Here is a 22,020-nt window from a genome sequence, read left to right as displayed (position 1 = left end):
CCTGGTGCACCCTGGAGGAGAGGAGCTGTTGTTTTGACAGCGTTGCTTTCATTTTTCTGTCCCTGAGGTTCGTGCTAGATAAAACCTCCTGTTGTGTTGCTCTCTGCCGGGTCTCCTCTTTGTGGGCCCGGCGTTCTTTGAAAAATGCATTTTAATCTCAAGGAAATGCTTCTAAAATAAAGTTTAAATATATATTTTTTAAAAAAGAAGTGTGAGCGTTATCAGAGAATTTCCCGCTCTGAGTTTTTTCCTGACATTGTCTGAAATTCACTCGTTCTCATCCAGTTTCCACACATTCACCTTCCTAACCCACACTGTGGGGCTGGACTCTGCTTCTGATGACTAAAACATGAGGTGTTTGGTTTCTAGCAGTGAACCAGTCTGAGGACACTGTGACCTAAATACAGGATTGGGTGAGAACTGATGAAGCGTGAGGTCAAACATGATCATCAGCCTGAAGCTGTGCAGTTAGTGGGGTGGAAAACGTCTTTCTGTCACACTTTACATGCAAATTTCATGTGGTACAGTCGAAACCATATGATTGGTAGCTTCTAGTGACATCTGCAACTGTTATAGTTACATAATAACTACTTCCTGTTGATGATGATCATTCTGCGATGCTCAAAGCATTCACCCAGGAAAAGCCTCAAATTCAGTTTGTTTGTACTTTCTTGGTTTGGAAAAGATCTTTTTTTTCAGTCTCCAAGTTTTAGGAATGCTAGGTGTCTTTAACCTCTTAACATCCACTTTGTCGCTGTGGACCAATCCAGACTTGGAGCTAAGGGTTCGGCTTATGCCTAAACAAAACCCAACCCTGCAGAGGTTGGCCTAGTGGGTGAAGTGGATGATTTGATATCTTGAGGAAATGGAAGGTTTAAAACAGCAAAGCTTAAATGATCAAACCTTTATGGATTCAACCCTTGTAGAGGATAAACTGGAATATTAACTTTGAACTCTGTCTGTGTTTCTTGCTGCAGGTCGAAGAGAAGATGTGCAGCTGCAGGATGGAACTGGTACCCCAGTCCTGCCCCTCACCAAAGACTAGATGAATTCTGTGCTGGACACCAACAAGTCTAAGGACCTTTTGGACTTGTAGCACAGGTCCACAGCAGGGAACTCTGGAGCGTTTTAAAGGAAGGGCAGATATGTCCCAGGCCGGTAAGGTCCTCCACCTGTACGTCGAGGTGAGGTCTGTTGCTGAGGAGGAAGGTAAGGTGCCGGGCCGAGGAGATGATGGTTCCAGTCATCTGATGCTTCAATGTCCAGATGTTCTCCCTCACTCTCAGAGGAGCTCTGCCTACTCCAGCCGGAACCCCAGTCCGGATCTCTCTCCGATACAGCACCACATGGGGGGCGAGAACCACAGCTTGCCTCTCTCAAAGACCTCCTCCAGGCAGTCGGTCAACTTCCGGTCGAACGCCCAGCTTCAAGAAGATGCACTGCATGACAGGTTTGGGCAGTTACTTGAAGTCCTTACACCGGGAATGACCGTTCCACGCCACCACGGCTCACTTGGACACATCTGTTCCTCAGACATGGATCCCCACCAGAGGAGGGTGTTTATCTCACCATCATCAACATCCTCTGGGAGGCTGACTGTGCCCTCCACACCAGTCAGCGGTCGCAGGTACTGCGAGGTCCCAGGGGTGGAGGGCAATGAGGGGAGGAAATCCGTGGTGTCGTTTAGCTACATAGAGAAAGCAAACGTGCACAACACGGCCGCCCGCCGAAATTCTCTGTCTCATAATGAGCCGGACAGTCCTTTCAAGGAAATGGGAAGCAGGAAGGTGCTGCCCGCTCACCTTCGGAAGAGGCTCAGCGATCCAATGTCGTACAATGGTTACTTGTCACAGAGCCACACCTGCCCGGCTCAGAGTCCAGCCCCACGGGGCTCACCTTACCTGCAGAGAGCTAACCTGGACTCAGTGGCCAGAGGTGCCACCTACAGGGCCCTTGAGGAGTTTGGATCTCCAGAGCTTAAGCGCAGATTTGGAGGTCACCGATTTGAGAACAGCAGCCCCTCCCTGCCTCGGCATTATCAGCCTTCTCGCTGCCAGTCCTGGGGGGGCTCACCTGACCTGCCCCGCAGCACCCTCACCCTGCCGTGCAAGACCCAGCTCATGGAACTGGACAGGACCCTCTCCCGTAGTCCAGTGAACGGATTACCCAGAAGTCCTGCCTCCAACCATCTGTGTGCCCACACTAGCTGCTGGTCTTACTCTGCAGATCCAGCTGCTAAACTGCACTCCAATGGCCCGACTCAGAGCAAACCCAGGCCGTGGATGGGAGACGAGAGCCCTAGACACTCAAGTAAATTTCACCCACCGTTACCTGCAGGGAGGCCCACAGACATCCAGCATGAGGTTCAAACTAACGTATTACCTGCCAGCACTTCCTGCACACCTGGGACCTCTCATCACAGCGCCCGTAATGCTAACACTACCAACACCAGCCAAAAAGCCACAGACGGGATAGACAGCAGCTCAAGCAATAAACTGAATTTAACCAGCAGGAGTCCCTACAGGTTGTCACGCTGCAGCAGAGCGAGTGACGCAGCCAGCGATGTCAGCGGCAGGAGGAGTGCCTCCCCATCCTCAAACCTCGATGTGGCTTCTAAGTTAGCTCTGGAGGCCAGCAGACTTTCCAGCATTTTTGCAGAGAGACGAACTCCGACTCCTCCTGAGTCTTTTCGGCCCGAGAGTCCCAAGACTGCACGGAAAGAATCACAACCGTACTCCGCCCTTTATGGACGGAGCTCTCCTGAGCTTTTACAGGTGGATCCCTGGAACCACAGCCGGAAAACTGACAAGGAAGTACCTCACACTAAACCAGGACGAATCTCCCCAGTCTCGTCACAGAAAGGCCTCTCCTCACCAGCATCGCCAGCCATGCCTGCTAGATTGTACCGTGCAGCTGCCTCTCAGTCACCTGAACTGGACCCACGGCAGAAACGGAGCGCATCACCTACTAAGGACATGTCCTCCCTGCACCGCTACCAGCCGCCACAGTACACCGGAGACCACAGGTCACCTGGCGTGGAGCGAAGACAGTACGATCACCTGTCTGAGAGATCACCCAGAGACAGCCCTGAAATCACCAGGAAACCTGTCTCCAGACCGACCGTGGAAGCTTTGCCTGTGAGCTGGACCTCCAGGCAGCAGGAGTGGATGGAGGACAGGAGCGAACTCAAAGAAAACTACCGTCAGGCACCTCCCAGAGTTTACGTTTCACACAAAGACGAGAGTCGTGAAAAGGATGGGGGCGATAAAGGGGTGAAGACATCGGGGCAGGAGCAGCAGAGGCTGGGTGTGGGCGTGACCAAGGATCAGACAGAGGACGTCCAGGACCACAGCGGCGGTGCCGGGCCGTCCTCTCACAGCTCCAGTGGAGTGACGGGGAGCCTGAGGGACAGTCTGTCCCCGGAGACCTCGAGCCAGTCGAGCCACGATACGGCAGACGGTGGCTCCGGGATGCAGGTCGGATGGATGGGAGGGGGAGGAGGGTGTGGTTGTGTAAGAGGAGGTCATCAAGTAGAGTGTGTGTTGAGTCAGTGAGCTCCAGTAAGTCGTCATCTTCACCTCGACTGCAATAAATCGATAATGAAAGCAAAGTAAAACTGCAGCTTTCACTTTGATTCAGCGACTTGTCTTTGTTTCCGTCGCGCACGTTTCCTCCCGCTGTGCTGAAACAGGACCGGCCTAACGTTTACATAATGATGATTTTTGCTTTAGACTGTCACAGCAATTAAAGCACAAAAGCTTCTGCACCAGCTCAAACTCTGCTTCTCTTTAATGTGTCAGCGAACGGCACGTATCCAACGCACCGCTGCTTCCTTCCCGTGTTTATAAACACATGTAAACATGCTACTTCCTGTCCGTTTCAGTCAGACGTCGGATCAGCAACAGCTCTGTCCTCCAGGTCGCAGAAGATCGCCCAGGCCAAGTGGGAGTTCCTGTTCGGAAGCCAGAAGAGCCGCTGCAGTAAAGGTGCGGTAGGCAGTTCCTACATGACCTTTGACCTCAGGTCCTACACCGTGGACCAAATCCGCATAAACTCTATCAGAAAGAAGCCGCTTCTGTCCATGTTGGGTCCAGACTCTGTTTCTCAGTATGGACGTGTTTATGTCAGCAGACACACATTATTATAAACTCTAACATCTGTAAATGTCAGATTAATTTTATTGCGTCCAGTCGTAGGACGACACACGACGCTCCACCAATGCATTCTTAGATTTCAATAATTCACTCAGTCAGCTAATTTCATGTCTCAGTTTCTCAGAGTGTAAACTGGAATATTAAACAGGTGGGAGCATGAGCACTGACACCTGGACGGGTTAAAACAGTAGTGTTGTTGGAGGTCACCTGCTGAGTGACGGTGTTGGTGGGCTTTCTGAAGCAGGCGGGGCGTCTGCAGGTAAATACCAGTGTTGATGGCGGCTCTTTACTAATGACTGTTTATGAAGCGCAGACGTGTGCAGCAGGTGTGTGTTTCTGGCATCACACTGTAAATGTTACAGCATATATAATTTAACAGCAGCCCTTAAGTGAAGCCACACCCACCTCTTCGTAGATACCACAGCAGGTAAATACGACCTTACAGGCTTTGTGTTCTTCCAACCGTCTGACAGCACCGATGCTGGGACTGCTCGTAGTGGTGCAGCAGCAGCAACAGTGTGCTGATGACCCGGAGTCTGTTTGCAGCAGGTTAAAGGGCCGTTCTGTCTTTTCTCTGCTGCTGTGGAGTAAACACGGAGCTCCCGGAGTTCCCAGCGTCTTCTAAGCCAATTAGCCGAAGCTGCAGCTTAACGTAAGCTCAGAGGGGTTTTACAGAGAGTACAACTGTGCTCACAGGTGCTGCTACACATCACCGCTTCCTGTTCTGTACGTTCTCACTTAAAACCGGGCGTCAGCCCTAAACGACACAGAACCGAGTCTTAAAGTTTGCGCTGGCGTGCTCTGAGCTGCAGCTCCGATCGTGTCGGTGTAACTCTGAGCTCCAACAGGTCGTTGTAGACAGTTTGATATTGATAAAGTCAAGTCTCAACATGGAACACAGCTTATCTGGAGTCCTTCTGTGTATAAACTGATCTAATTTGTTTGCACTCGTACGTTTCTGTAGTGAAATATCAGAAACGGGTCCAAATCCAGGGTTTTAGTGCTGGTTCCTCTGTGTTAAACTTTATTCACACCATGATCCATCAAAGTTTCACGAGGATATCTGCTGGACTCAAACAGCTTATCCTTCACCACCGATCGAGGAGCGCAGGAGCAACCCTGGGTTTTTTAACCATTACAGCCATCCAACAGGCGCATCATTAGGAACAGCTACTTTTAACACTACTGATATTTACTCTGGACTCTGAGTTAACTTCAATAATTACTTCCTCCAAACCATCAACGTGTCTTTTAGACCCCATTCCTACAAAGCTGCTCAAAGACGTCCTGCCATTAATTAATGCTTCAGCCTTAAATACCAACCTATCTCTAATAATCAGCTATGTACCACAGGCCTTCAAGCTGGCTGCAGTTACACCTTTACTCAAAAAGCATCTCTAGACCCAGCAGTCTTAGCTAATTACAGGCCAATCTCCAACCAGATCTCTGCCTCTTTTAAACAGCATGTCTGTATCCTGTAACCGGGTTGAGTTGAGCAAAGGACGACCGGATGCAGAACCTCGTTCTGAGGTTACATCCAGTTAAAACGCCGTTTTTCCTTCCCGCTGTCGCTAAGTGTTTGCTCACATGGCGTTGTTGATTGTTGGGGTTTCTCTGTGTTATTGCAGGTCAGTACTTTGCAATATGAACACCTTGAAGTTGCCTCTAAGATTTGGTAATAAACTAGAATTGGATAAAAATAACAGAAAACTGGGGACCAATCAGAGTTTAGCTTCAACACTTCGTAGGACCTGTTTTGTGCTCTTTGACACTTGGCGTTATGAACATCTGCTTTTTCCTCCCGTAGACGCTCCGTCCACGACGCCTCCGACCAGCAGCTCGCCCAGTCCCACCCCACCCTCTTCCCTCCATCTGAAACCAGCCAATCAGAGGAGGGGGCGGGAAACCGAGGGACAAAAGCTGTCTCATCACGAGGTCCAGCAGATCGAGGTGGAACTGGTGACCGCCGACCCTCGAGGCTCCTCCCCCAAGACTGGCATCATCCGGCGAACCCTCAAATACTCGGAGACGGACCTGGACGCCGTGCCTCTGCGCTGCTACCGTGAGACCGACCTGGACGAGGTGCGTGCGCCTCCACCTGTTTGCATCTCACCTGGTTCCTTTTAAAATACGTTATCATCATCTCTCGTATGGTGTAGGTAATGCGGGCGGAGGCAGCCGAGGAGGCGGACTCGGCCTTCGGGAGTAACCGCAGTGTCCTCGGAAACTCCAATTTTAACCCCGCTGACCCCTCCCCAAAATCTCGCCCAGGTGGAAGGAAGGAGGTTGATGGGGAGGAGGAGGAAGACGAGGAAGATGAGGAAGAAGGAGGAGTGGTGAGCTGGGCCAGCGTCAGGATGCAGGGAGACCGACAGAGACAGAAAGCCATGAAGGAGGAGGAGGAGGTGCTCAGCCTGCTGCTGAAGGGGTGAGAGGGCGAGGAAAGGGGCTGCGGGGGAGGGGGGGTGAGCTTTAGTGAAGCAGCTTGTTTCATAGAGTAACTGATTACTCAAAGACTTGGCGATGTAAGCTCAGATTGTTGTTTTCAGGCTTGTTTGCATCGAGCTCATTTACACCACAAACCCTCGAAGCTTTACTGAACTCTGCTTTTCTCTCTTCTGCAGCCGCTGCATCGTTTTTACTCCAGTCTGCTGTCTGTTTGCACACGGCTGCATTTACCTGTACAAATATGCACGTTTTCTGTTTATTGGCTGCGTTATAAACTTTATAAACTACGACTTTCATCAGGGTTTCTGCTCATGTTCAAAGCTCCGCCCTGCCTGCGTGAATAATCACACGAGACGCTGCTACACAGAAATGAAGGATTTATTATCCGACAACCACAAAAGTTGTGTTCAGCTGTAAATCCTGGAAGAAGCTTTTCTCCTGTCAGATTAAACATAACAGTAAAGTCCTGACTTCCTGTATCTTACTTTTCTGGCCTATGACAGGCCACGTTTTAAAATGTCACGCAGTGGGCCGTTTCTGGCCCGCAGGCCGTCTATTTGACCCCCCTGCTTTATATTCAGAGCTGCAGCTGAGGAAGAAGGGCTGCCTGTGTAGGAGGCAGTCGTCTCTCCTGCTTCTTTCATCCTCTTTAACGCACATGCGTGTAAACTGAGAGGCCGTGTGCAGGCTTTTCCTCCTCAGATTCCTCCCGCTCGGCTTTTTAAACTTTTCTTTGATCCCAGTTGGGTCTGATGAGGAGACTCGGCGTGAGCGTCTGAAAGCCAGGATTAAACACGTAGTCAGGCTTTAACACGGTTTAACTCTTCTTCCTCAGGTCGCCCGAGTCCTCCGACAGCCACGGGGGCCTCAAGTCTCCGATCTCCATCGGCAGCCCCCGCCGACCTTCCGACAGCAACCTGGACTCCTTCAGCCGCCACTTCGAGAGCATCATGGAGTCCCACCGGGCCAAGGGCACGTCGTACAGCAGCCTGGACAGCGTGGACCTGCTGACCTCGGGATCCACGTCCGTATTCACCTTCGACCTCCCCACCCTCACGCCAGAGATCCAGGTAGGACGCAGAAAGGAGGCGGGTCGCGGCTTCCTGTGCGCAGCAGGACATAACGCTGTCTCGTCTGTGTGTTCAGAGTCAGATCTGCGAGAGCGCCAAGCAGATTATCGAGCTCAGCTTCGCCCCGCTGGCCCATCCGGACCCGTCCGCCGCCTCTGAAACGTCTCGCTCCGAACTTGCACTCTGCGCCTCGGGGGCGGGGCTCCGAGGAGGCTCCAAGGACGACGGCGGCCCTCCGGTCAGGTCCAAGTCGGAGAGAGAGTCGTGGCGTCGCTCCATCCTCAAAGACGGCTTCAGGAAGGCGAGCTCGACACCAGCGCTCCACAGCAGCATCAGGTGAGTCGGAGCGCTCGCTCGTTCTGCGGCCGACCAGACGAGGAGACGAGCTCCTGGTTAGTGTCAGTGTGTGTGTGTGTGTGTGTGTGTGTGTGAGTGTGTGTGAGTGTGTGTGTGTGTGTGTTGTAGCACTTTCTGGATGCTGTGCAAACGTGATCTGCAGATTAAAGTGATGAGAGCTGAAAACTGCTGCAGGGACTCAGATCAGCCACAAGGTGGCAGCACAGCTGTGTGTGTGTGTGTGTGTGTGTGTGTGTGTGTGTGTGTGTGTGTGTGTGTGTGTGTGTGTCATACAGATGGAGAGTGCAGACATTTGCTCGGCTCTGTTTGGCGCTTTGCTGAGTCGGGACATTTTTCCGTTTCTTTTTTTAACCCTCTGGCTCTGCAGCTGTTTTTAACCTCGTTTTATTTTCCTCCAGTTAATCCTCAGATTAAAAGCCTAAAAAACCAGCAGCAGCTTTCAGCCTCGTTCACCTCACGCACTTCACTTAATGAGGCACGAGGTGAGCTGAACTAAACTATGAATTTAAGTTTGATGGTTGAGAAATAGTCGATTTGTGTTATTGGCGGCTCGTGTTTCTGTGTTGAACCTCGGCTCAGCTTCGTACAAACATCATGAAACCGTCATTTTAAAGTCGTGTAACAGCCATCTGAGCAGCTGGAAACACTTTTCAGGCTTTTTGCATTAAATTTCTTAAGTTTCAGTTTGTTTTATATGAATTTTCACAGTCAGACGTATGAGGTCACAAAATAAGAAATATTGAGACAGAGACAGTAAATATCACCAAACATGAGGGACATCAAATGTTTCATTAAATAAACAAAATCCCCAAACGTCTCACGCACCACCGCCCTGAGATCATGCTAAATCAGCTGAAAAATCATCCTCTCGATAAAGCTCGCTGCAGAGCGAGCTCACAGCTCGATAGCAACAAAGAAACAGGAAGTCAGTGGCTATTTTGTGATATTATTAAAGGATAACGTGTGGCGTGATTGCTCAGGTCACCTGACAGCAGCGGCTCGACTCAGCGCTGCAGCTGCTTTTCCTCTGGTTGCTGCTGCCTGCAGGGGTGATGGTTGAACTTCTGTCCATGCAGCATGCAACACGCACAGCTCGACCCGACTGAGTCGCAGGCTGACTGCAGGCTGCTCCCACAGGACGATGAGCGACACGTTTCCACGGCGCTCTCCTTTGCTCCGTGCTCTGCGTGGAGAACAAAGATGGCGTATTTGATGCTCGCCGAGCGGTTTTGGTTGCACATCCTCTCGTGCTCCACTTCCAGCTTTATACGGTTACTTTCCTTTAAACCAAACCACGGCGGTCACATGACGCGGGTCCCATCAGCTGATGGAGTGTGGTCAGCTGAAGCGTGTCCCGCTGCATCCATTGTGTTGCAGCAGTGCATCCCTCTAAACCAGTTCAGCACTTGATGCATTAAACTCATCCTGACAGCTGATGTTTCATTTGTTTATCAGGATGATTAATAAGGCAAAAACAAACAGATTTGATTAGACCAGCATCACCTGCCTCCACCACCTCCTGTCCCAGCATGCTGCTCTGTTACACCGCCTCTCTGCATGGCCTCCTTCACTGCTCCCTCTTCTCCTCCCTCCTCTGCACATGCTCAGACAGTCTCAGCCTCTGTGGCTCTGAGCGGTCTGAACATCTGAACACCTTCATCTTTAAACCTTCTCGTTCTCTCTTTGTCTCGCTTCCACCGACTTTCCTTCATCTTCTCTCCAGAGCACGCCTCCACCTCTCCAGGCTCTCCTCCGCCCGCTCTCGCTGCAGATCGCAGTGTTGTCTGCAGACTCCTGCCTGACGTCACCTGTCAGTCTGTTCGTCAGCGCTGCAGACAGGAAGGAGCTCAGAGCAGATCCCTGATGTAATCCCACCCCCACCTGTCACTCCTGCTCCACACCTCGGTTCTCGTGTCCTGCACCACCCTCACGTACTTCCTCTCTCTGCAGCCAATCATCTGCTTCCTCCTGACCTTAAACATCACATGTTACCGTCACGTTTGCTTTAATTACAACTTACCAAAATACAACATCTGACTGTTGCCGTGTCCGTACCCGCATCGTTGCAGCTCACTCTAATTTTGCAGATTTCCTGCAGATCTTCACAGTTTCACACGTTCACCTGCTTTGGGCTGCTTGAACCACTCATTTTACTTTTTAACAAATGATAAAACATTTCATTTCCTGCTCAGTTTATTTTGACTAAGCGTCATTTGCAGTTGCTGTTTGTGTTGGCTGCAGCACGGCTGTTAAATTGAACCGTTAGTTCTATTTTTCTCCAGATTAGTTGAGCTAATCTGCCCACGTGCAGCTCGGCTCCTGAAGGATTACGACCTGGAGCGTTTGTATTCCTGCTCGGGCTCCAGCGGAGTGCAGGATAACAGCATTCAGGTGGAAATGAGCAGAATATGGATTTAAATTCTGGGGCGGGATAAAATCGGGTAGCTCGCTCCCGCCCGTTGTTGGCTTCAGCGGAAGAATTCGTACGTTTTCTTGCTTTCGTGTTGTTGAAACGTCGCTCTGCTCACGAACACGTTCAAACATCTGAGGAGTAAAATGGAAACAGCCGGCCTGCTGCTGGGAGCTTTCCCAGCACGAGCTGGAGGAGCTCGCCGTTTTCCTTCTTGGCCTCGCGCCACGGCTTCTGCTGGGTGTGGACGAATTCAGACGCAGTCAAAAACTTTATTGTTCTCAGCAGAAACTCACATCGCGCTGCAGCGAGCGAGGAATTCAGACTTGGACATGAAAACAGGATCACGGCCGAAGCTTCGTATCCTTGTCCCCGCTCATCGAGTCCAGGCGCCTTCACGCTCACATGCGCGAAGGACCTCTGTGCATCGTATCCTAAGAGGACATGATGCATTCCAGCACTACAGCCCCCGCCCCCCTGCCCCCCCGCCATAAATCTAATCCTAATCTGCAGCTTCAAACAGCCTCATGTGGGAGGTCTGTCCTCACAGGGATAGGTGTAAAAACACACACACACACACACACACACACACACACACACACACACACACACACACACCAGCCTATAGATGGAAATTCCAGATGGGTTCAGGAAGGGTGGAAGTAAAGACCTCCCACTCCTGTCTGAAAACTAGAAACAGTCTGAAATGTTTTCAGTAAAGCCTCCTCCTCCTCCTCCTCCTCCTCCTCCTCGATGTCATTCATGTGGATGTTTTCCATCTGTTGTTTGTGTGTTCAGACCTTTGACCTCTGACCTGCTTCCCCTCGGTTCGTGGTGATGCTTCTGCCGTGGAGCTACGTCCCTTGCTGTTACTGTGAGCTGAAACACATTCGTGTGCGGCTGTAAATACTCTGAGTTGTGTGTCTTCAGATGGATTCTGATAACCGTGGTGCAGAGCGGCGGCTGCACGCTCTTTTCAACGACTCTACGATCAACTTTCAGCTGGAAGGTTTAAAGATGTGATGTGGGTCGAGCGCAGCAGCAGGCTGTGCACAGATGTAGCCTCACAGTGTGACCTGCTGTTTAAACACTTCCACCAATCAGAGCCGTCGCTGTTTCGGTTTGTGTGCAGTGTAGTCGTGTTTCTGCGACGTTGTGAATAAAACGCACTTTAGTTGAAGCGAGGCTGACGTGGTGCAGACGAGTGATGGTTACAGGGTCGTGGCTCATATTGAAGATGTGTGAGCAGCGTTTGGACGAGGTGTAGCTTCTGGCCCCGCCCCGCCGAGCTCTGCATGAGTGACACACACACTGTACCCCTGTATGTGTGTGTATATAAATGCTGTACTGAGTTCAGTTTAATGAGTAAATTCTGAATTTATCTTATTCATGTGAACATTAAAGACAAGTTGCTGCTCGCGCTCAGCTGAAATCCTCATGTTCCAAGTTTCTCCTTAAGCTTTCAGTCACGTTCATGCGGCGCCTCGATGAGGCTGAAGTTTATCGAGCCGCTGAAAACTTCCAGGATGGTGAGACGAGACAAAGAGAGGAAGAGGGGAAGGAGAGGACAGAGGGGGGAGGGCGAGGAGCCGAGGAGGAGGAGGGGCGTCCTGGGTCAAACGGGGGAGGAAGCGCATACCTCCTTCCCCTCAGTGCTGGAAAATAAGCCAGCTGATGGACGAGAGAGGCAGCACGAGGAGACGGGCCAGCGGAGAGGAGAAAGAGGGAAAGTTGTGAAGAGGAGCCGCGCCGAGGTTTCAAAAGTGTGGAAGAAAGAAGAGGAGGACTGGAAGCTGCTGCTGGAGGATTTCCTTACCGAGGCGCCGAATGAAGGGGAGAACTGGGAGCAGATGATGTCATAGCTTAATGATGTCATCAGATTAACGTGTGGGTGACGTCGCTCCGTTTCCCTCGACAACAGCTCGGCGTGGTTCGGAGGCGTCGATGTGGATGTTGTTTGATCGACGGCTGCTCTCTCACAGGCTCTGTGTGAGAGTGGGCGGGGCCGTGTCGTAATGGCGAGATACATCCTGTGCTGGGGGGGCGGGGCTCTGGAGGACAGGTACATGTATGCCTCGCCCTACCCGGCTGTGTACAGGTGAGGTTAAAGCTTCCTGTGTCTGAAACATGAGATCAGTGATGTCATTGATCTGTAAATATGTCAGCAGGGAATTTATCCTTTTAAATTTATTATTTATTAATTTGTTATTGACAAAAATGACAAAGTTAAATGTTGTCAGCAGGAAACAACACCACAGCATAAGGTCAAAGAGATGATCTGTTCTGGTGTGTGATTGGTCTCCGGCTGTTTTTGAGTGATGCTGAGGTTTAAAACCAGTGCGTGCAGATGCCAAACAGATGCAGTTCCTCTACCGTCCAGCAGGGGCAGCAGCGAGTCAGTCCCCACGGACTCCCATGTTAAAACTGGTACACGAACTGTTATTGGCTCTGTAGATAACAATGGCTCGCATTATTAGGGGCGTGGCCTCTTTGAGCTGCTAGGTGTCTGCTAGCTTCACCTGAGCTGGAGGTGTTTGCGGAGTGCACAGTGAGATGTGAGGATTTGATTTGGATGTTGCTAATTCGCAGACGTCCGTGTCTGAGCGAAGCTCCCATACAGTCTGTGGCTGCTAGCGTCCGTCTACCAGAAGCTTCATATCGCCCGTCTTTCACATAAACACAGATTTATTCTAGCGTCGCAAACGAAAACACCGGCAGCGCTGCAGAAATGGCCGTATCCCTGAGCCTGCTTCTTCCTGTCAGTTTTTCCTTCCTGCTGTCACCAAATGTGTGCTGATAGTCTGTTATTGCAGGTCTTTACCTCACTGTATAAAGCACCTTGAGGTGACTGCTGTTGTGATTTGAGCTACAGAAAAAAAGTGAACGAGAATCAGCTGAGTCTTGGGTCTTGTTGTGATTGGTGAACTGTTTTCATGAGTGGAAGTTGTTTCAAAGACGTCGTGAGCTGCAGTTTATCTGTAAAACCAACAGCGGCCTGTTAAAAATGTTCACTGAGGGTAAGCTCAGTCTGTCGATGACTTTCTGAACTTGTGCGGTTGTGCAGAGAGGGATCTGGGCTGGCCTGCTGTTAGACGCCCCTCAGTCCTGTCGCCGTCTCCCAGGACTTCAGCCTGTTCGTTTTTTTTGTTCCACTGATGCAACTCTGTGAAACGTCCCCACGCCGTCGCCGCGCGCTCTCCGCAGCAGTGTTTGTCAGTCGTTGCTGTGTGTCAGGGTACACGAGGAGAGGAAGGAGGCTGGGAGGAGACGCGTGCCGTCCGCCCGCCAGTTTTAACCTCTGCTCAGCCGTTACCGTGCAGCACGCCTTCCTCTGTATTTTCACTCGTTCTGATTCAGTTCTTTCATAATGTGGGCTGTTTGTTTGATTCACAGGAGATTTCACATATAAATAAAAAAGAGGCGGTGCGGGACTCGGGCGTCACGTACCGAGTTTACAGTACAGCTGCTGGTACCAGCCAGCCCAGCAGGAGGCGCTCTTAGGAAACCTGCCCGGTAACTGCAGGTCAGGCTGGAGCTTTACATTCAGTTACAAGTAAAACGACTGTTTAGCTACAGTGTTGCGTTGGGATTTGCTTCATGGCGCGCTGTTGTCCGTCAGTTTGGTTCAGCTGACGTGACAGATGAAGCTTTGATCTGAGCTCGAGTCACCTGTGGACGGATTGATTTTGGCCCAGCAGGAGAAGAATCCTTTCATTCCCACATTTATTTTATTGACTGAAACTTTCTGTGTGCCGTCCCGGCTAGAGCTGAACCGACAGTTTACTTTAACCTCGTGAGCAGCGGTCACCACCAAAGATGGCGCCGTGGATGTCCTGATGGTCGGACGCTGTGGTGGGCGGGGTTTTGGGGCACGTCCGGGCTGTGGCACCTCGGTCCTTGTTGCTGAACTGAAGTTTCTGAACTGAACTAAAGAGCGAGTGAGCTGTTGGCGACGGGGACACACGGCTGAGAAGCAAAGGGGTGTGTTTGATATGTGACGCATCATCGTGATGGTTTAAAACCAGTCAGCTGAGTCGCTTTAAGGACTTCAGGACATTTCTAACACGGACTCAGGCTCTCGTGCACCGTACGTTCAGTTTTTATTCTTGTTTCACTAAAATGTGTTTTCACATCTATTTTAACCTGGATGTTAAAACCCTAAAAACACTAAAACTGTGGATTTGACACAGTGTGGTTTTAGAAACTTCACATTATGGAACCAAAACAAACCGGTGTTTGTGTGATGTGCTGCACGCACTGACCATCAGCCAGTCTGATATATGAAAGCTTTGCAAACTGCGGCCCACTCTGCCGTTTGTGTGTGCAGGTTAAAGGCAGACCGTGCTTGGACTTTACAAAGTTTTCCTTCAATCAAAGAAACCTAAATGTTCACATTAAAAGTCACTCGGAGCGCTCAAAGGTTTATTCTAGTAAAGCTCTCATTCCTCAGATGTTGGTTTCAGTCACAAAAGCTAACTTGCAGCTCGTGCAGCCTCTCAGTGTTTTGTGTGAACTATGTAGGACACTGAGGCTTTTCCTGCAACACATCTTTTTAGGAGTCCCTTCCCGATGCTGTGAGTGCCTTTGGTCCAGTCTTCACAGCCTGGGTTTGAATTCGTGAGGGCGTGACCTTCACTCCTTTAACAGCCTGACGTGAGCCTCAGGTTTATCTCTCAGGGTGCTGATGGAGGAGTTCGTCGCATGTTTCTGGGCTTGCTTCGGTTTTCCTGTTAAACTGTGTGATCTGACTCAGCAGGAACTCGGCTCTGCTCTGAGGCTTCGCTCCGCATCGCTTCAAACAGACTCCATAATGAACCTTTCTGCGATTTTTACTGGGTCCAGACGTTTCTGCTGAATAAAAGTCCCTGCAGGCAGAGGATCTCCTCTGGAGTTTGCAGGAAGTTTGCTGTTTTAACTTTCCAGCTGAGCATCCATTATAGATCAAGCGCTGGATTCGTGGTGAGGCCTGAGCGGGACATGTGACGGCTGAGCTGTTTTTACCTCCGTCTGAGGAAAGCCTCACGCTTTCACTGAGGTGTCTCATCGTCCTCGGGTTACAGGACGACATTTGGGTTTGTTTCAGACTGATTGAGGATAAAGTCTGGCACATGTTGCCATGGCAGTGTTTCCAAACCGGATCACTAAATCTGGACGGGTTTGATGACCACGTCTGGACGCGAGGCTAAGCTATTGGCTGCATGTTAGCATCGCTCAGACACAGATATCTGCTAATCAGTAACATCCAAATCAAATTTCACTGTGCAGCCCAACTGAAGCTCCGCCTCCTCACACAGTCTGTACAGTAGCCTCACAGCAGCCATATTATTGGTCACATGATGTCATTAAAAAAGCTCCAACAGTATAAACACAATGCAGAGGTCCAGTTCAGGTGAAGCTAGCACACAGCTAGCAGCTACAGCTGCCTGTCAGTCAAAGAGGCCACGCCCCTGATGGTGCAAACTCGCTGGGCCGTTGTTACTACAGAGACGAGCAGTTTGTGTATCAGCCTGTAAACGTGTTTGTCTGTGGGGACTGACTCACTGCTGCCTCTGCTGGACACCAGAGGGACTGCAGTCTCCTTTTTAACGAGTAATCATATAATGCGCTCAGAAACATTTTGAGGACCGTAAACGTGCGTCATTCTGAACTGTGAACCAGTCGGTCTGTGAGCTGTTTGTAGACACTTTCCATCGGCGCTGCTTTGGGGTCTGCATGTGGGCTTTGTTGACATGAACACAAACACTGATTAACAGCAGGCTAACTCTTTAAACCTGGGCTCCGAGAGCCTCATGTTCGTGTCGGCTGGCTGTCACTCAGCGCCTGTTTGTGGTTTGGTTGTTGTGGTGTGAGTCTGACTGACACGCCCTGGAAAATAACAGCGTTTCTGCCTTTCTCTGCATTCCTGCTTTCCTCCCGTCCGGCCTTTCGTTTTCGAGCTCTCTGTCTTGTTTTTTCGCTCTGCTGCTCGGTGACTCATTGTTCTAAGCCTCTCTGTCTCAGCTGGTGGATCAAACCAGTCTCAGCTCAGATGGGGGGAGCGCCAGGTGTCCAGATTGGGCCTGATGAAAAATGGAAATGGACGTTTTCAACAACAAGGATCTGGGCGTGCATCCTAATGCTGTCATCCATCTCCACCTGGTATGGAAACAGAGAATCTGCACGTCACAGGAGGTCATTTACATTTAAGTTCTCAAAGTTTTCAATATCCCCCTTCCTGCTGTAGTTCTTCTCTCTGATGTTTAGTTCAGTAAATTCATCATTTATTAGAGAACAGGACAACACAGAGAAACAGACCGCTGCTCTGTGCTTTAAGTGAAAGCTTTACAGCATCACAAATTAATAACAATTATTATCAGAGCTGCTGCTTTTCCATTAGAGAGGACTCACGGTTCTGATTTACAGGTCCAGTCTGTCATTTGTGAAACATGTTTAACAGAAACACCGAGTGCTGTGCACCTGATGCTCTAGTTATTAAAGCTAAAGCTTTAATGATGTGTTAATAAAAATAAAGGAGAGTACATTTTGAATCCATAACTATTACAGTATCATGATAATCCTGTAATACTGCTGTGACAGTCACAGGATGGATCAGTCACACTGAGTTTAAGAAGCATCAGCAATAAAATAACATCAACTCTGACATCATCAGTAGGGATGGGAATCGAAACCCGGTTCTTGTTGAGAACTGGTTCCCACTGTTTCAATTCCTTGGAAGTGTTTGCCATTTTTGCAAACGATTCCCTTATCGATTCCAGTCGCCCCGAATGACGTCACCACGTTGTGGAGCGTCATTTACCTGGCAGGAAACACGGCGCCCAAGCAGCTCAAACGCTCAAAAGTTTGGTTATACTTTACGAGAACGGATGACAACAGGGCAACTTGCAATACTTGCAAAGTAGATATTTCATTTAAGGGAGGAAACACTACGAATATGCAAAACCATTTGCTCACAAAACGATGACCTTAAATGAATGTCGTGTTTTTAATTCCAGACTCGTGAATCTCAACCCAGCAGCAGCGGTAACGTTTGCACGTCCTCTCCCGTTAATGCGGCAGGTAAATAATCAGCTAACAGTGCATATTATGTTAGCGCCATCTGCCTTATTACAAACCTGCCATTACTGTGCATTTAGTGACCATGATGAGACAGAGTCTGGCTCAGATGCTGGCAGTTCTCGCTGCAGTCTACCGGTAGCGTCTCCTTTCAGGCAGGATAGACGAATGTCACCGAGCAGTGACTCAGTTTGTGGTCAAAGGCTTGAACCCATTTGCCACAGCAGATGATTTTCAGTAAGTGAATGTGTTTAATTGTAGGCAGGGACAAGAGAGGATATAAAACAAAGTTCTAAGCTAATCGACCTTAGTGTTCTCCTTTTTTAAAAAGAATCGATAAAGAATCGAAAATGGAATCGTGAAAATCTTATCAGTACTCATCCCTACTCATCAGTGTAATCAAACCTTCGGCCATTTTTAATGAAACGCAGGCGTTCAAACGCTTTTCTCTCAAAATGAACGTGAGCTGATGACACATTGCGGTCATCGACGAGTTGAGGCTGCTGGATGCAGGCTGATGTGCGTCAGTAACGATGAGCCGCCGTAGCTGAACGAGGACGTTTGTTACTTCACAGCAGACGTGACGACAAACCCGAGCGTGTTCTTCCTGCTGACTCGAGACTCGGCTTTTGTAAAAGCAGCTGCGCTTTCTGTGAAGCGTGTTGGCGGCGGCAGAGCAGGCCGTCGTCTGCCTGCCGTTGACCTTGAACTCGGTCGGTGGAAGTGGGCGGAGCACTCAGAGATGCACTGAAAGAATTTCCTGGCGTCCTGTTGAGCGAGGTTCCCCGGCCGCTGGTTATTTCTGTCCGGGATGAGTGGGCTGCATCGGCGAGTGTGGGAGGGACTCGCCGACAGAAACATCCGGACTCACATTCCCTCCGTTCACCAGGAAATACTACTGATGCAGCTCTGAGTCTGAGGCGCTCGCAGTCCTGCCATTGGCTGTAACAGCAGCGCCCTGTAATCATGTACTCCTACATGATGTTTGAGTAATCAGAGTAAATGTCAAACAAAACAAACTGAAGCTGTAGGAAAAATAAAACATGTTGCAGTGATCCGGCGCAGCGAGCTGCCGCGGCGCAGCCCTGCGCTCTCCTCGTCGTGTCGGTTGTTTTATTGTATTTTCTGTTTTCTGGCCCGCGTCTGGTTTTGGTTCTGACTCGTGTGCTTCTGGTTATCGTGTTGCAGGGATCAGGCAGTGCTTTCTGTACCCGGCGGTGTTGTGTGGTCACGTTTTCTTATTCTGACCTTTTGTCTTTATTGAATGAGACGTGTTTTACTGTCGTGTTTATTTGGATGTTCAGTATGTTTTTCTGTTTTTAATATTAGAAGCTCTTCCTGTAATGTGTCGTGCTCCAGGAGATTCGATTGCACTTCAAGTGTTTTTCTGTTTTATTTCTGTGGTCGTGTAGCTGTGTAGTTGTGTTTCCTGTGGTTTGTCCCAGCTTTGTATTCGGCTGCATTTGGTGTGTTTTCTTTCTGGAGAGGCTCTCGGCGTCGTTGTGTTTCTCTGTAATCTCTGACAAACATGCCTTTGCTGCTTTCTGATCCATCATACTTACATGGATAACTGAATGAATTATGTTATGAGACAACCTTTAGTTGCCTGCAGGCCTGCTGACCGCCCGGTCCAGTAAAGGGAAGCTCATTAAGGGAAGTAGATGTAGTCCACACGGTGGTTTGACCACTTCCCACTTTCAGACTCTCATTCAAAACTCTGACTTCATTTCCTCTTCGTGCCTGAGGTTTTTTTTATGTTTTAAAAAGTGCGTTTATGTAAAGAGCAACTGCGAGCGAAGAACGGCCGATGGACAACGGACACATTCCCACGACGACGGCGGCAGATAGGTGCGTTAAATTAAAAGTATTCCTGCTCGGCTTGGTGACGTTTGCGCACACGAGGCCGTATCGATCCTTCAGGAGAGGCTGGTCGATGCAGCAGCAAACACTCGGGTTATAAATAGACTGCAGGCTGGAGAAGGAAACACAGCCGCACACGGCGCATTAACGTGTTTGCAGTTAGATGTGCCCCGTCTCTCACGTTCAAATGCTGACGCTGGCTGGGAGCATTTGCACTGAGCACTGGTTGAACTGGATGTTTGTGTGTTGGATGTTACTGAAGGAGGATATCAGGTGTTATCAAAGCGGACGGAGAGCGTCTCCTCAGTTTGAATGAATTCTGTATTTTTATCTCCAGAGTAACAGACAAGTACCTGCTCGAGTTTTCGCTCCACACCCAAAAAGAAGCTGATAAAAACAGAAACCGCTGCTCGCCGCCCGCCGCCACCTGTTTCCATAATTTATCACTTTTTTCAGGAATAACCTCTTCAGTGTCTCCGCCTACGTATGTAAAAGGAAGCTTTTCCCACTCTGTGACCTGCTAAATGTCACACCGCATTAGCTGCTAACAGTTCCTGTTTGCAGGGTAACCATGGCAACAGAAAGCAATCGCTGTATTCATGCTGATGCTCAAAATGTGACACGTGAGCGAGATGTGAGGTCACAAAGACACTGAGGTTCACGGAGTCATCGTCGCGCCTTCGCTCCGCGCTGACGGTTTCATGATCGATCTATAAATCCGTGTCCTGGAACATCCGCTGATCGTTTGTTGCTTCATTTTTATTTTCTGGTGCCTCTGAGAGCGTGATGTCACCCGTGATCGATTCCTCGCTGGCAAGCTGCTGCTCCCGGCTCCCTCGTGCCGGGTTGTGGCGTCCCTGATGTCATTCGGCTGCTCCCGACTCGACTCCTCCACGTTGGGTGCAGCCAGCGGTTCTGGAGCTCCTCCGTGAGCGGAGCCTCGCTCTAACAGAACCTGCGGCAGGTGGAGAGCTGGTTGGTGAGGTACGGCGAGCAGAGACAGCTGCGAGCGCAGCCTCAGCAGACCCAGGCTGACCCAGGCTGACCAGAGTGGGCTAGCCTTGCCTGGTGGGCTCGCACTCAATTCAATTCAATTCAATTCAATTTTATTTATATAGCGCCAAATCACAACAAAAGTCGCCTCAAGGCGCTTCATAGATACAGAGAAAAACCCAACAATCATATGACCCCCTATGAGCAAGCACTTTGGCGACAGTGGGAAGGAAAAACTCCCTTTTAACAGGAAGAAACCTCCGGCAGAACCAGGCTCAGGGAGGGGCGGCCATCTGCTGCAACCGGTTGGGGTGAGAGAAGGAAGACAGGATAAAGACATGCTGTGGAAGAGAGACAGAGGTTAATAACAGATATGATTCAATGCAGAGAGGTCTATTAATACATAGTGAGTGAGAAAGGTGACTGGAAAGGAAAAACTCAATGCATCATGGGAATCCCCCGGCAGCCTACATCTATTGCAGCATAACAAAGGGAGGATTCAGGGTCACCTGGTCCAGCCCTAACTATATGCTTTAGAAAAAAGGAAAGTTTTAAGCCTAATCTTAAAAGTAGAGATAGTGTCTGTCTCCCGAATCCAAACTGGAAGCTGGTTCCACAGAAGAGGGGCCTGAAAACTGAAGGCTCTCCCTCCCATTCTACTTTTAAATACTCTAGGAACAACAAGTAGGCCTGCAGAGCGAGAGCGGAGCGCTCTAATAGGGTGATATGGTACTACAAGGTCATTAAGATAAGATGGGGCCTGATTATTTAAGACCTTGTATGTGAGGAGCAGGATTTTGAATTCAATTCTGGATTTAACAGGAAGCCAATGAAGGGAAGCCAAAACAGGAGAAATATGCTCTCTCTTTCTAGTCCCTGTCAGGACTCTTGCTGCAGCATTTTGGATTAGCTGAAGGCTTTTCAGTGAGTTTTTTGGACATCCTGATAATAATGAATTACAGTAGTCCAGCCTGGAAGTAATAAATGCATGAACTAGTTTTTCAGCGTCACTCTGAGACAGGATATTTCTAATTTTAGAGATGTTGCGCAAATGGAAGAAAGCAGTCTTACATATTTGTAAGCTGTCTCTTCAAACTGGACTTCATAAGGACGTGTATCTCACATATCTAGCATTAGAAAGAAGCTCGTTCTCAGGCTGTATCTGCTCACTACACTCGTACTCTGACATCATACAGTATTGTTAAGCCTTCAGATACCGTTACCACACACACTCTGCTGCACACACACATTTATGGACTTTCTTAGACCAAACCTGTGAATCTTCATTAACAGCTGCCTTCTTCTGCTGATATGGTAATTCCTACTGTCGCCTTCTTATTCCAGTTTTAAACTTCCTATAATAATTCAAAAACCTTCTATTATTAGTAACTCGATCCAATCTTAATGTTGTTAAACTTTCAGTCCGCTCTCTTGGGTCGATGATCACTAATACTGTCCTCTCCTGTCTCATCTCTTGTTCTGTTCTACCCTCTCTTAAAACTGCAACGATAACTCTCCGTCTCCGGACTATAAACTCTCTATTTGTAAATCACGTCTCAGAACTGCAGGCCCTTCATTATTACTTGGGCTTACTCTATTGTTACCTTGTTTAGTTTCATAGTTTTATTTGTTTATATGTTTTTATTTTGCTGTATAATCTAACACTGTCTTATTA

The 22,020-nt window shown here is 49.4% G+C and overlaps 1 protein-coding gene across 2 annotated transcripts in view; it reads left to right on the top strand.

The window, feature by feature from the left end:
• Nucleotides 1-22,020, top strand: part of psda (pleckstrin and Sec7 domain containing a) — a 47,783-nt gene that overhangs the window by 7,141 nt on the left and 18,622 nt on the right. Inside the window, exons 3-9 of one of the 2 annotated variants that reach the window (XM_086259978.1) lie at nucleotides 978-3,476; nucleotides 3,884-3,986; nucleotides 5,962-6,236; nucleotides 6,314-6,582; nucleotides 7,438-7,672; nucleotides 7,749-8,008; nucleotides 16,440-16,610. In XM_086259978.1, coding sequence (XP_086116104.1) covers nucleotides 1,146-3,476; nucleotides 3,884-3,986; nucleotides 5,962-6,236; nucleotides 6,314-6,582; nucleotides 7,438-7,672; nucleotides 7,749-8,008; nucleotides 16,440-16,610 — 3,644 coding nt within the window. In that variant the 5' untranslated portion in view covers nucleotides 978-1,145. The remainder of the gene's footprint in view (nucleotides 1-977; nucleotides 3,477-3,883; nucleotides 3,987-5,961; nucleotides 6,237-6,313; nucleotides 6,583-7,437; nucleotides 7,673-7,748; nucleotides 8,009-16,439; nucleotides 16,611-22,020) is intronic. The other variant, XM_086259977.1, reaches the window with a different exon arrangement.

This window comes from Aulonocara sp. 'chitande type north' Nkhata Bay, linkage group LG13 (genome assembly GCF_057382095.1).
Source record: "Aulonocara sp. 'chitande type north' Nkhata Bay isolate Kocher_YH1m ecotype deep benthic linkage group LG13, A_spYH_male_GT1.1, whole genome shotgun sequence".
NCBI lineage: Eukaryota > Metazoa > Chordata > Actinopteri > Cichliformes > Cichlidae > Aulonocara > Aulonocara sp. 'chitande type north' Nkhata Bay.
The sequence above is the reverse complement of the archived record's forward strand: the minus strand, read 5'-3'. Positions and strand labels throughout refer to the sequence as shown.